This window comes from Orbicella faveolata, unplaced genomic scaffold, assembly GCF_042242905.1.
Source record: "Orbicella faveolata isolate gen_17 unplaced genomic scaffold, um_ofav_v1 contig_13, whole genome shotgun sequence".
Classification (NCBI taxonomy): Eukaryota; Metazoa; Cnidaria; class Anthozoa; order Scleractinia; family Merulinidae; genus Orbicella; species Orbicella faveolata.
Window position 1 is genome coordinate 6,662,108 of NW_028301540.1, and position 13,388 is coordinate 6,675,495.

Consider the following 13,388-nt stretch of genomic DNA (forward strand, 5'->3'; position numbering starts at 1 on the left):
GGCCTTATGGTTAGTGCGTTCGTCTCTGGATCGTACGGTCCGATTTTGAGCCCTGGCCGAGGACATTGTGTTGTGTTCTTTGTCTGGCCTGAAGAGCCACTTGGCTCGCATGCAGACTTAACCTACCTTATCAAACATTCTGCGTATTGAAATGGGAAATAAACACAGCCTGAGAAATATTGATGAACGCAAAACGTCGTTAGGAATTCGGTTACGTTTGCGGGATTTTTCAAGCCTTTCTTCCGCGATTATATAAATGTAGACTTCGGCCATCCCTGGCATTTTCTCAGATTTCATTGACTAATAATAACCCACCAAGGATTAAGGATGGAGAAGATGGAGTACTATGCACAAGGTCAAGAAATTGAGACCGACCGACCGACCGACCGACCCAGGGCCGCGGTCATAGGCGCTGACCAAAAACATCGCGGCCTCTGGTGACGAGAATGATTTATCTCGTAGGACAATCTCGTACCTCGTACCTCACTTTTTGGTCGTGGGAGATCTTGATTCGAGTCTAGAAAACGATTGCATAGATAACAGAACCCACGTTTCTTTTGAACACGTGGCCTGGACACGATAAGTGTGGCTACACCCGTAATTCATCATATCCCAACACATCTCGCGAATGCGATTCGAAGAGGAATAAACGCCCTTTTGCGTTCTTCCAAGCTGATTTTGCAGAAGTGTGAAGAGACCATATTCTGTACTAATTTGGTTTGGTTCTGCACACGCGTTAATACATATAATAACGTTCTATTCTCGCGCTCACGTGTGCGCGGTTGAGCTAGTTGGATTTCTATTCCCGTTCGTGGAACGTCTTCTTCGGAAGCTACGTATGTAGAAACACACTTGAAAAGTTCAGCAAGTTTCGTTTGGTGGAGCACGAATCGGCTGACCTTCGCTTCACGAATCGAGCGATGCAATGTAAAATTATCTTGAATATCGCGCGCGCAGAACTGAATCACAGGAGTCGATTACTTTACGTCACAGTCAATCAGTCGCGTTGTTGGCGAAGCCGTTAGACGTTTAAGAACTATTCAGTATTCCTACCGTCGATCGCGATGTAGTTTAATTTTTTCGTTAAACTTAAGCCTGGCAACTGGGCAAGTTGCCGACTATGATGTGACTTAAAAATGATGTCGCTCTATTCCAAGACGAGGTAGTTTTAGCTTCTTTGACGCGAAGAGCTTTCGACAAACATGGCGTCCAACCGAAAAGACATTAATGACACTCGTTGCAAAACGTGTGGCCTGATACAACCGTGCCCGTGTGATGCGGAAAAATCCATTCATGATGCGGATAAAAGAGAGAAGGGAGTGGAACGACCGATTATCATTATCAACAAAAGAAGACTATCCAAAGGCAGGAGGCATTCATTTCCTGAGCCAGGTGAGATGATAAAATGCGTACTTATTAGAAATAGGTAAAGGTAGGTTACGTCTGCATACGAGCCGCAGGTGGCCCATCAGGCCGGAGCTTATCTCAGTTCCTGTAGCATAAGGCGACTAGTAGTATTTCTTCTCCTCCATGTATGGGATGCTAGTTTATCGCAGGGTTAAATTAGTCCCCAGCATTAACATCTGGGTGGAAAGAGGCACTGCGAGAGTAAAGTGTTTTGCCCAAGAACACAACATAATGTCCCCGGCAAGGACTCGAACCCGAAACGCTCGATCCGGAGACGAGCGCGAACCACGAGGCCATCACGCCTCCCTGTCTATCTATTAAAAGTGCTGCACCTTACATGCGTGTCACTTATATTCGCGTACAAAATATATGAGTGCAAAACAAAACAGAAAAGGTATTATTTTTGTGTTCTACAGCACAACATCAATTAATTAATGTGCAGATTTAGACTTCAGGCATGGCATCCCTGAAAGCAAAAAACGCTGGACTTTTTCCTTTGAAATGAGTTTTCGCCACGAAATAATTCAAGTACAATGAAAAGACGAAAATAGTTGCCTCAAGGAATAGCATCATTGTTACCGGCTTGCTACTAGCCCAGAAATAACAGACCAACACTGAGGTCAGAACTTCTCCGAGTTTTTTCCCCTTCAAGAGAGCTAAGAACTGCTCGTCTAGTCGCCAAACGCAGAGCAAGAACGTGAGGGATTTTTAGAAGTTTTTGAGTTTGTTATTGTGAATGAACAATTATAGAATTGTTAGTGCCACTGTACATATTTCTGCCGTTTCTTAAACTTTTAGCTTGATACACGACCCCACAAGCAAATCTGCTTCTTTAAACCAAATCGTGTTTTAATCAAGGATTGTTGTTCAGTGTTGTTGCCAAATGGCGACAGTTGGCGTCCACGGCGGACTGTACAACCAGAAGCAAACTATTTTAATCTTCATCTGACTTGCCGTTATATTTTCCTCAAAAGAAAACTTCCTTATTTAAAGGAAAAACTTATAAATATTGTCTCATCGCTTTTAGATAGTCTTAGCAGAACTGTTTTCCTTATTAGGCGTTGCCGCGTATCTTGCTTTTTGTACTTTTAGACTCAGTTTCCAACAATTTGCTCTAATGCTTGGTTGTTAAAAAAAATGGCAGCTTTCTTCAGCACCAGTGATAATCTAACCAGTTATTTTTGTGATATTTGAAGACGTTTATATTTGCAGGTCTCCACGGAGGTAATGAACCTGGCGAGGCGCGAGGCCGCCCGTCCCAGGACCAACAATCAACAGTAGAAACCCTAACAAGACATGCTAACCTGCAGTCTTCGCTGTCTACAGCCTCGAGAGGAGGCAGAGCTCTAACATACCTCAGAGACATCTTCGCAGCTAATCCAGACAACAAGATGGCGCTGAAACTGTTCGGGAATAAAGCTGCCGTTCTTATTGAACAGCGCCGGCAAGAGCAGAAGGGCAAGGGAGTGATTCATCCTTTCAGCACATTTCGATGGTACTGGGATATCCTCCTAATCTGTTTTATTTCCATGCATGTAATTCTTCTCCCAGTCAGCATTTCGTTCTTGAGTGACGATCTTTCACTGCACTGGCTCATCCTAAATGGAATCTCCGATAGCATTTTCCTCATAGACATTTGCTTGAATTTTAAAACCGGAATTGTCGATCCTAACAATCAAGAGGAGGTGATACTGGACAAGAAAGTTATCCGCCGGAAGTACTTACGAGGCTGGTTTTTGATCGATTTGCTCTCGTCACTTCCGTTTGATTACGCGTACTTTATCGTGTCATCTTCGTCGGCGGAGCAAACGCTGATCAAGGCATCGCGGGCTCTTCGCATCCTCAAACTTGCCAAGTTGTTGAGCCTTTTGCGACTTCTGCGTGTTTCGAGACTGGTGCGATATATCAAAAGATTTGAAGAGGTAGGGCACATAGCAGATGGCTACATAGAAGATTGGTCGATTTTGTCCTGTCAGTTTTCAACCTTTTAAAACGTCAAACTGTAACTTAAAATCAGCTAGGAGTAAAAATCGCTAAATAAAACAACAGCTATCATTAACTATGTATCCCAGCTTGTTAGTGTGAATTGATGACCTTTGAAAAATTGGGCCAACGAAAATTAAAGGAACCTACAGTTAAGAAAATAACAGAACAACATGAGAAATATTTGGAAGCTAAAATTTTACCATGTTCAAAAACTAGTTTTCATTATGATCACTTTTAAGAAAATGAAGTACAGCCCGACACATTTTTCAGTGGATCACACAAATTTAGCAACTTCGGAAACATCCAGAACATAAGCTGAATAGAGTTGGATAATAATGCGCATGCTTTTTGTTGTGTGTCAGCTGCTTAACATTGCCAGTGGCCAGCTTCGTATCCTCAAGCTGATTGGTTGTATGCTGTTGTTATCACACTGGAATGGCTGTGTTCAGTTTCTTATCCCGTATCTGCTGGAATTCCCAGACAACAGTTGGGTCGTGATCAATGGATTGAAGGTAGCCGCCATCACATTTTTTCATAACCCAAACAGAACTATAACTAAATAAATAATAGACACTGTTCCCAAATCGAATTGCAATTAGGAAGAGTTAGAGTTTGCGGAGAAAGGAAAACCGGCGAGCCGGGAGAGCCGTATAATGTTTTCTATTTGGTGGTTCAGGGGAATCTTATTCACACCATACATCCTTAAATCATAAGCTATCATAAGAAAGTCAACAGTTCTGGTTTAAAATTTGTGTTTTTTTAAAGCAGTTCTCGAGAACTGCGAGAATTGCATGACTGGAAATCACTTGAAAAACAAACTGGTTAATGTTAATGACATACGTAGCGTGGATGAATTAAAATAGATTACGATGTGGACAAGTCCCTATTTGCGATTCCTTTTAAAAGAATTATACGTAGGGATTTCTCCATATTGTAATTGTGCCAAACCATTTAGCATTGTAGGTTCTCTTCGGCTCCGTAACTCGAAGAAAATATGAAGTGAATAGAAATTACGCACACTTCGGATTTATATTATTTAGTTTCTTTTTCTAATCAGGCCAGCGTTTTTGAGACTCCGCGTAATCGTAAGAACTAGCTAGCATAATAAGGACAAAACGTTTGTTCTGCTTGTCTCAGTGGGGTATCATTTGCTCATGTTTACTACCGTTTGGTTATGCTTGTGCTTGTGTCGTAGTGAAAATCAAGCTTAAGTGAAAACCAGCCAGCAACAATAGGCCATTTTGCAGTTGTGCACGTGTGCTTAGTTACCTGGCTTATGACTGCAAGCGAGGCAGGAGGTGACCTTGCTTTGGTACAGACCTCTCTGCTTTTCTCATTTAAATGCCAACAAAAACAGTGAGGTCTTTATCAAAACAAGGTCATCTCCAGCCTCGCTGCCATTCAAAGGCCAGGTCACTAAACAGGCAACCGTAAACTGGTCTATTCTTATATAAGAATAACAAACACCGGGAATATGCGGTTAGCAACCTTTATTCTGTCTATTTGGGATTGAAATCACAATTCTATTTCAGTAGTCGTCTTTGTTGTTTCTTAATGCTTTGCGTGAATAACAAATATTTTATTTTATTTTTTGTTTCAAGTTCGTCATTTGTAATCGGTGTCAATCTTCTCCATCCTTAACCATCCTTGTTCCTTTACGGTTTAAAATTATCTTTTTGGTGTTTTTCTATCTAAGTAAACTACTATTTTCAGGTTTTCTTTAATTTAAAGGTAATTTTGTACGTGGTCAAAATGACTCAAAATGCCGTGACTGAGCTCATTTAAATTCACTTCTCTAGGACAAGTCTCCAGCCAGTCAGTACAGCTGGGCCCTGTTTAATGCCATGTCGCACATGTTGTGTATTGGTTACGGACGGTACCCCCCACAGACCATTCCAGAGGTCTGGCTGACGCTGTGCAGTATGACCATAGGCGCCACTTTCTATGCAGTGTTCATTGGTATTATGTCGAGTTTGATCATGTCTATTGATTCATCCGGGCGACTTTACAATGAGAAGGTAACCAAGTTACTAGATAGTAAATGGATAACTACATTTTTCACATAGCATTCAAATTGAACGTTAAGACTGGGAATAAACTTGAGGCGTTTTTTGTTCAAATAGTTTTTTTGAAATTAATTCAAGTCATTTGTTATTTGACCAATGGCAACCGCTGTATCTTCACGTCACAGAATAAAAACCTCTGTGAAAACCGCAGTTATCTTCGACCAAAGTCAGTCTGATAATGAGTCCTTCATCTTGTTAGTGCCACTCGAGTCTGTTTGAGTTAAGCTTTCTTTAATATCCTCCGTCAAAATTATTTGTCATAATTAACTATGAGTGAATTTTAAGAGTGAGAGTTTGGAAAGAAAGTTTACGCTCGTGACATTCATAAGCAATAGTCTTTGTGGAGATTGTGCAAGCTCTGAGAAATGGTTTGATTATTGCGAGACGGGTGAGAAGATATCGGATATGTTTTTGTATTGATTGATCGATCGATTGATTGGTTGGTTGATTGATCGACTGATTGATTAAGTGATTGACTGACTGATTGATTGATTGATTGATTAATTGACCGACCGACGACCGACTGACTGACTGACTGGCTGACTGACTGATTTATTGACTGATTGATTGATTGACGGATTAATTGATCGATTGACTGATTGATTGATTGACTGACTTACTGACTGACTTACTGATTGATTGATTGACTGACTAACTGACTGCATAATTGATTGACTGATTGACTAATTGATTGATTGATTGATTGATTGATTTATCTTCTTCAGTTGAGTCAAGTGAAGGAGTATATGCGTTACCGGAAGTTGCCGCTACGTATACGCCTCAAGGTGGAGGATTATTACGAACATCGTTTCCACCACAAACTATTCGACGAGGACATTATACTGAACGAGCTCTCCCAGGCACTCAGGGAGGTAAATAGCCAGCCAGCGTTAATATAGTCCAAGTCGTACTACTGTCACGCAGCGTTAAGAGAGAGCGTGAACTTGCGTGACAGTAACCAATAGCTCATTTTATCTCAAAACATTGATGTTAAAACAGAGATTTGGGTCGTGAGAAGAGTGACAACCGTCTCGATCTGTGATGAATTTCTGCAACTGATACCATACGAAGCCTGAGGAGAATTTGTGCATTAATAGTAATAATATATTTTAAAATAACATTGGAAATAGCAGAAGGTTAGACAAGCCTACTAACTCCGTTTCGTTTCCAGGACATCTTGGTCCACAACGTGAGCCCATTACTTCACACGGTGCCCTTTTTCAGAAACGCTACTCGCCAGTTCCTCGCAGACATCGTCAGCAAGCTCAAATTTGAGGTGTATTTAACTGGTGAATACATATGCAGGACAGGCCGCAAAGGAGATAAGATGTATTTCATTCAAAGAGGAATTGTTGATGTACTCACAAAAGACGGGATTTTGGCCACTAGTCTTGGAGACGGATCTCATTTTGGTGGTAAGCCAGACTGAGCTAAAAACCTACTTATACCTCCTATTGGCAGGGGTGGACCTGGGTCGAGGTTGCCCGTCCCAACCCGACCCACCCACCCCTCGTGTGAGGAGCAAAATGCAAATTAAAATCTGTATTTTTTTTTATCTTTTCTTGGGGTGTATCCTTTGTTAAGTTCGATTTTTCTTTCATAGAATCGTTTTCCCTAACACCTACCCGACACATACGCCCACTTAAATCAAATTTTTCAGTTTATTTGCGATTTTGTTTTCACTAGAAATATGTCTCTTAACGAAGGAAGCCCGCAGGGTGGCCTCGATCCGAGCCGCGACAACTTGTAATCTGTACTCGTTGAGATCGCCTCATTTTCATGAGGTACTTATGGAGTATCCTGACATGAAAGTAATGCTTGAAGCAGTCGCCAAAGAGAGGCTTTCTCGGATAGGACTGCAACCGAACCTGGCAGAGCCGCTGACAGAGGAGGGTATGGCCGAAAGGTGAGTTAGAGGCGAAGGTAGGGTTATTTACCCTTGCAGTGGATTTGTACTTTCAAGAACTTGTGACAGGGCGCTTTTCACTTGAATGTCGAAGAGTAGTTCGTATTTACTTTGGTTTTACACTACTATGCTTTGCGATTGGTTTGAAAATATCGCGCCACTTTCACATCCAATTAGAATTAAACTGAGCAAAACAAATTGTGACTGGCTTATAAACACACGTTTTCCCGCGCTTTTTACCGGCTACGTGTATTCGATTTGAGTTTTGATTGGTTCATTGGATTGTCGGTGTAATTTGTGATTGGCCAGAGTGATAACTTTGGTTTTGGTGTTGCAAAACTCCATTGAAAACCGCTCTACCGATTAGAACAAGAAGCTTACTTATACAATTAAAGAATACAGTATCCTAATGGAATTGTATGTACAGCGGAATCCCGATTTTTCGAACCTCCAAGGAAAACGCAGGAGGGAGAGGTGAACACGTCAGATTTGGCTGACCCTATGATCATGGCCACTATGACGTCACGGCGAAAGAAGCGCGCAAATGCACAAAATTTTCGAAAATGGCGTCGTCGCCTCTCGCTGATACAACTTTTTGAGGCAGATTTCTCCTATCATTCCAGTTTCAAATGGTATTGTATTTGGATCTCAAGGAGTGATTATCATTTTTCTTTCTTTAGAGGTAAGTAGATTTTAATTATAACCGAAAAATCTTGCAGAAAGTGTATTTAAAGTGTTACGGTCATCGCTCTCCGTTGGAAATATGTGGGGCAAAATTTTGACTATTCGCCCTGTAAAATTGCCCTTTTTACGTGATCGGTAACGTAAAGAAACGTGTAACTTGGTCACAGAATAGCTTATATGTATAGGAAAACATTGTATCTGAAGATGATTTTGAAAAATTAGCAGTAAAAATGATCAGTCCATTTGAGTATGAAATATCTGCGATCTCGTGCTCGGAGTGTTCTCTCACAAAACTGAAACCTTTTCACATATTCTGCAATGGGCCTAGCGAACAGAAATATTATCCACAATGAAGGAAATGAGAACTTTCACAAACAAGAACTTAAGCTTAATTATTTAAATAAGACAAAGCCTGCCTACTGCACAACGGGGGTTAAAATGCAGACAGAGGATAACATGCAGACTGCAGACTTTTTAAGAATATTGTATTCCCATTTCCTTTATATAGAGCTTGTGCTCTGTTTACCCTGAAATATACGGCACAGGTTAGCCGGTGTATGGTTAGCTCGATGTCTTTATAAATGAAAATGGGAATATCATATTCCTAAAAAGCCTGCAGTCTACATTTTACCCATGGTTTGCAGTCTAGTGTTGTAAGACTTTTCTCTTCTTCATAGGCCACTTTCGTGCTGCTTTGACCACAGGCTGGTAGTTCGGAGTATATTCAATTTCCCATAGGGAGTGTCTGCAGAGGAGAGAGTACAAGGCCCCATTTATATGGTCTCGGGTACTGAAGGCAACCCTATCAGACCCTTCTGAGGCAACTTTATCAAGTGTTTAATATATGACATGAAGTGGTCCTTCCAGGATTACTTAAGCCTTTTTTTATACTCCAGTGCTCAGTTATCCTTCTTCCTTTGGCTTCCCTCCAGTCATTTGATCACTGTGGGGTTTTGTGAGTTAATTTTTATATCCTCATACCATGAGTTGCCCCAGGTAGGCCAGTCATAGTATTTTGATGAAAAAAGGTTATCATGCCTACCAGGATTACCTTGGTTATGTTGCTAAAGGTGGCTTGTGTTTCACTTTCTCAACAAAACAGTGAAAGTTAGCTTGTTTAGGGTCACTGGGACGAGGGCTTTCTTGATTACCTAAGATCAAATAAGGGGTCTCACTGTCGGCTGCAATTAAGTATTCTTATTTCGCAAAACTTGAGTACCAAACTCGGTCACCTTGAGTTCCTGTTGCTGAATCTTATTATGTTTTCAAAATTGGCACTGTTGATCAACAATTTAGGTATTTGAAGTGTGATTTATTTTAATTCCTAAACAATATTGTAAATTTTCTTTAAGTAAGGATCCAAAAATGCTTTATGCAGAGTGATTGTTGTAGTTTGTTTGACATGTTTCAGAAAATTTTATTTTTCTTTTTTGTGCAGGTGAGGGTGCTGAAAAAAATTCTTTATGTGAAAATCTGAAGACCTCAGTTCAATACATTGATACTGGAAATGAGCTGTTTAATGTTTTATAAATTATGATATTAGCTCCATGTACATGACCGCATTGTATCTGCTTGGACGGGACTTAAAAGGTGGATGGGGGTTGGATCATTTAATTGTGAGAATTGCATTTTTTAATGGTAAATACATACTTGAATTCGTGGTGCTGGATCTCATTAGGAAATTTGTCTTTTAGTTTACATTTTCTGTTGAAAAGAGTTAGGGGCGATATGAACACCAAAGAGGGAAGGGAGGTCATATAAACATTTACTGTAATTTTTGACTGGTGAATATTATGAGGAGTCTTATTAGTTTGATCTTTTTAAACTTTAAGTTACCATCCTCCACTACCTTTGCAAGACCATTCAAGCAGGTCCTATTTCTGGCAGTACATGCAACCACCATGGAAAGCTATCTATTTATTGCCAATGTACTGTCAATTAAACATTTAAAACCCAATCCTGTGTGTTATTTGCTGGAAATGTACACTTATCATTTTCTTGAAGCCAAAAATAAACTCATCAATGCAAAAAGCAACAGGGGGAACCTGGGATGGAAGGAGCTGGGGAGAAATCAGGCTTGACGTCCATGTTTACAAGTGCAACCTCTCTGTGACACTCTTCTCGAAAATATTTCTTTGTAGTTCAGTTTAAGCTTAGTGTAAAATAATTGTTGGAGCTGTCTTTGTTCACATAAGATTTATGACGAAAATTAAAAGCATAAAGTATAAAGAAAAGAATTGATTATCATTTCAAACTTAGAAGTAGTAAAGCTATTACAGTTTGTCAAGACGGATACTATTAGAAAACAAGGGGTTTGGTTATAATAAGAGATCACCTGATATTGATCTTTCTAGCTTTGTCATAACCTTCTACTGAACTCTTTGTTTTGGCAAAAAGTCATTTTGGCTTAACAAGTTGCTCCTTGTTAAGTTAACTCTTATTGCTAATGACTTAGCACAGGAAGTATCCCTGTTCATATATCCTTTCCTCTTTAATTCACTTGCTGCTTGGAACCAGATTCTGTATTTTTTAGGTTTTTCTATATGACATCCTACGCAGTTGTCTTTTACAGTCTATACAGTCTATACTGAGAAATGAAAAATAAATAGAACCCAAAGCACCAGTTTAGGATACCTCTCTTGTCAGAAGTTCAGAAGAAGAAACAGCTTTGCACTGCATGCGGACGCCTGAGGAAACAGATCATGCTCCGATCTCATATTTCACGAATATTTTGACATGAAATGAAGCACCTTTCTGGCTAGAGGTCTGGTCCGTGTTATTCTGAATATCATCCGTTTCATCTAGGTCTCCTGTAGAGTGATTTTACATCATTTTACCATCTAAAATATCCACACGTCTGCTCGGAGCTGGTTGGCCTCGCAGAAGAAAATGTTATCTTTGACGGTTTTGTGGATAATTTAGCGCAGAAAAATAATTCCTTGGTACATTATTTACTTTCCAACCCAGCATATAACTTGATAGTTCAAATGCCTTTGCAAGGGAGCATTTTCTCATATTTCGAGGGTTTCGAGTATCGATCAGCGAGTCCTCCACGCTATCGTCTACAAAATAATGGGTTTAAACCCACTGATCATTTTTATGCACACGTTAAATGATTCGTTTTCATCACTATTCGAACGTTTTAAACCATATCAAGATCATGTTTTTGTGTTCGTGTTGTTCATTGTTGGGTTCTCCAGATATCGCCCAAGTAACGAGTGCAAAGCTCCACTTTTCAATCCCGTTTTTAATTGAGCGATCTTGCATGTTTTTGTGCCTTCTGACCTCTAGTTTTTGAACACCAAAGTATTTTTGGACACAATTTTAACAGGTTATCTTATTCCTGTGGTCTGTTTATCGCTTTCTTTCAAATTCTTTGAGTAATCATCGGATGAAAAACTTGTCTGGTGTCATTCTTTAGCGGCCATTGAAACTTCACGGGCCGGCTCACGAGTGACGTCATAATGGCCAAGATCATCGGGCGCGCAATCGCATGGCAACGCAAGCGAAGTTGACCTCTCCCTCCTGGGAAAACGAAAATTGGTTCGAAAAATCGGATAGAAAAATCGGAAAAAAAATCGGGTAAAATTACAGTGTTCGACTGAGGACAGGGAAGCGACTTTTGGTTCGAGTTTTGGAGTGGTTCGAAAAAATGAGGGTACCAGAATTCGGATTCCACTGTACAGTCGAACCTCCACTAAAGGCCACCTCTCTGCAACGGCCACCTCCCTACAACGGCCATTTTATTTTGACCCGGCAGACAGTCCATACATTCACTCTTGTCTTAACCTCCCTGGAACAGCTACCTCTCCATAACGATAACGGCCACTAAAACGCGCCCCAGCTGCCAAAAAACTTCTCGACAACAGCTAGTTAATAACCTACTGATGAACGGTGTTTACAAAACCCCATTTAGTTTTCTGTTAAAGGTCGTACCGCGCCTCGCTGGTCTCTGTTCCTGTTTGGTTTGTGTTTCATTGATATATTTTGACTGTGTTAAGTATTCATATACTACAAGAAGCATTTTTTTTTTTTTTACAAATAAAAATATTGCAAGCCCCCCCTCCCCGCCCCTCCCTAAAAGAGGTGTCATATTACACCCCTTCCTCCCCATAACGGCTACCTCTCTCCAACAGCCACTTTCTTCTGTCCCCAAGGTGGCCGTTGTGGAGAGGTTCGACTGTAATGTCTAAAAACCGTTCTATGGTTAACAAATTGGAAAAAGGTAGAACTTGACTATTAACAGTTATTACCGATGACAGAATGACAAAGAATGTTATATCGTGATAGAGGACATGGCAGGAACTTTCCCCTCGGGTCAAATCACGGCTTAATTTTGTTGGAAGAAAAAGCGCGGGAAATTGCGTGTGAGCTACGTGTACACTACTGTTGGTCTTGCGCTTGCTCCTGGTTGGCCGAAAAGAAAAATACTCCCTTTTGATTGGATGAAACACGTTACGTCACTAACACTCGAGGGACATAAATTTGGAAATCATTGAATTAATGGGCTCTTTTGCAGGACAGCATTCGAACTAGAAGAAGATAACAGAGCGAAGCTGCCGCCTCGTACCCTGTCTCCAATCAAACAAGAGCCATCGACCTCCACCGCACCAGAGACTACCAAGTCTTCAGCTGCGCCACATGTTACCAAGTCCCCGCCTTCATCGAAAAAAAAGACTGTAAGCACAAGCATTCCAGTACCAAAGTCCAAGAAGGAAAAGAAGAAGGCGCCATTCTTGACAAGAGCATTCTTCAACACCGTGGCACCGGGGCTTGCTTCGTTTGCACAAACGCAGAAATCGGAACTCGACATCATTGTTGAAGAGGAAGATGAGATAGAAGAAGACCCGGATGTAATTGCAATGATGGCTGACTTTTGAGGTCCCGGATGTTAATAAGTTTCTTTACTCTATAGGAGACCACCTGAGGACTCGTAGCCATTCTCAATATTTGAAAGCAATACGTCTGACATTGTTTTTAAACTCTAAAACATACTTATATTTTTGTATCTTTACTTTCCGCAAGCGTATAGTATGCGGGTATTTAATAATTATTGCATGTTAGAGTAACATTTTCTTCGAGCCCACACCACTACCCAATAGCAACTACGCCAGAGGTTTAAAAACGCAGGAAACCGATTTTATTGTGCATTTAAACTAAGTGTAGTATTTGAGTGCTGAATATTTCTACAAATCTTTTACAGGCCATTTCCCTCGAGCAACTACGACTGTTTACTGTTGATGGACACAGGAAAACGGTGTAATTATTTCTTGAGAAATAAGTGAGAATCTTATTAACTTTTCACATGCAAACAAGACGGTACTCATCATATTTTATAG

The 13,388-nt window shown here is 40.6% G+C and overlaps 1 protein-coding gene and 1 long non-coding RNA gene across 2 annotated transcripts; both read left to right on the top strand.

Annotated features, from left to right (window-relative positions):
- The first annotated feature begins 736 nt into the window (after positions 1-736).
- LOC110054166 (potassium/sodium hyperpolarization-activated cyclic nucleotide-gated channel 2-like) lies at positions 737-12,958 on the top strand. Its single transcript, XM_089284309.1, has 8 exons — positions 737-1,392; positions 2,620-3,329; positions 3,756-3,905; positions 5,193-5,411; positions 6,185-6,331; positions 6,631-6,874; positions 7,146-7,365; positions 12,569-12,958. Exons 1-8 carry the CDS (start codon positions 1,203-1,205, stop codon positions 12,927-12,929), a joined length of 2,241 nt encoding a protein of 746 aa, XP_089140435.1. The 5' UTR covers positions 737-1,202; the 3' UTR covers positions 12,930-12,958.
- LOC149114770 (uncharacterized) lies at positions 7,601-10,006 on the top strand. The gene is made up of 2 exons (XR_016205890.1): positions 7,601-8,047; positions 8,727-10,006. It is a non-coding gene; the product is annotated as an uncharacterized LOC149114770 (long non-coding RNA).
- Positions 12,959-13,388: the final 430 nt, after the last annotated feature.

Bases quoted from the DNA above. Each gene is read 5' to 3' on its own strand.
- LOC110054166 (XM_089284309.1), top strand. From the start codon at position 1,203: ATGGCGTCCAACCGAAAAGACATTAATGACACTCGTTGCAAAACGTGT. The intron at 5,412-6,184 runs GTAACCAAGTTA...TATCTTCTTCAG, and splicing joins GGCGACTTTACAATGAGAAG to TTGAGTCAAGTGAAGGAGTA. The intron at 6,332-6,630 runs GTAAATAGCCAG...TTTCGTTTCCAG, and splicing joins TCTCCCAGGCACTCAGGGAG to GACATCTTGGTCCACAACGT.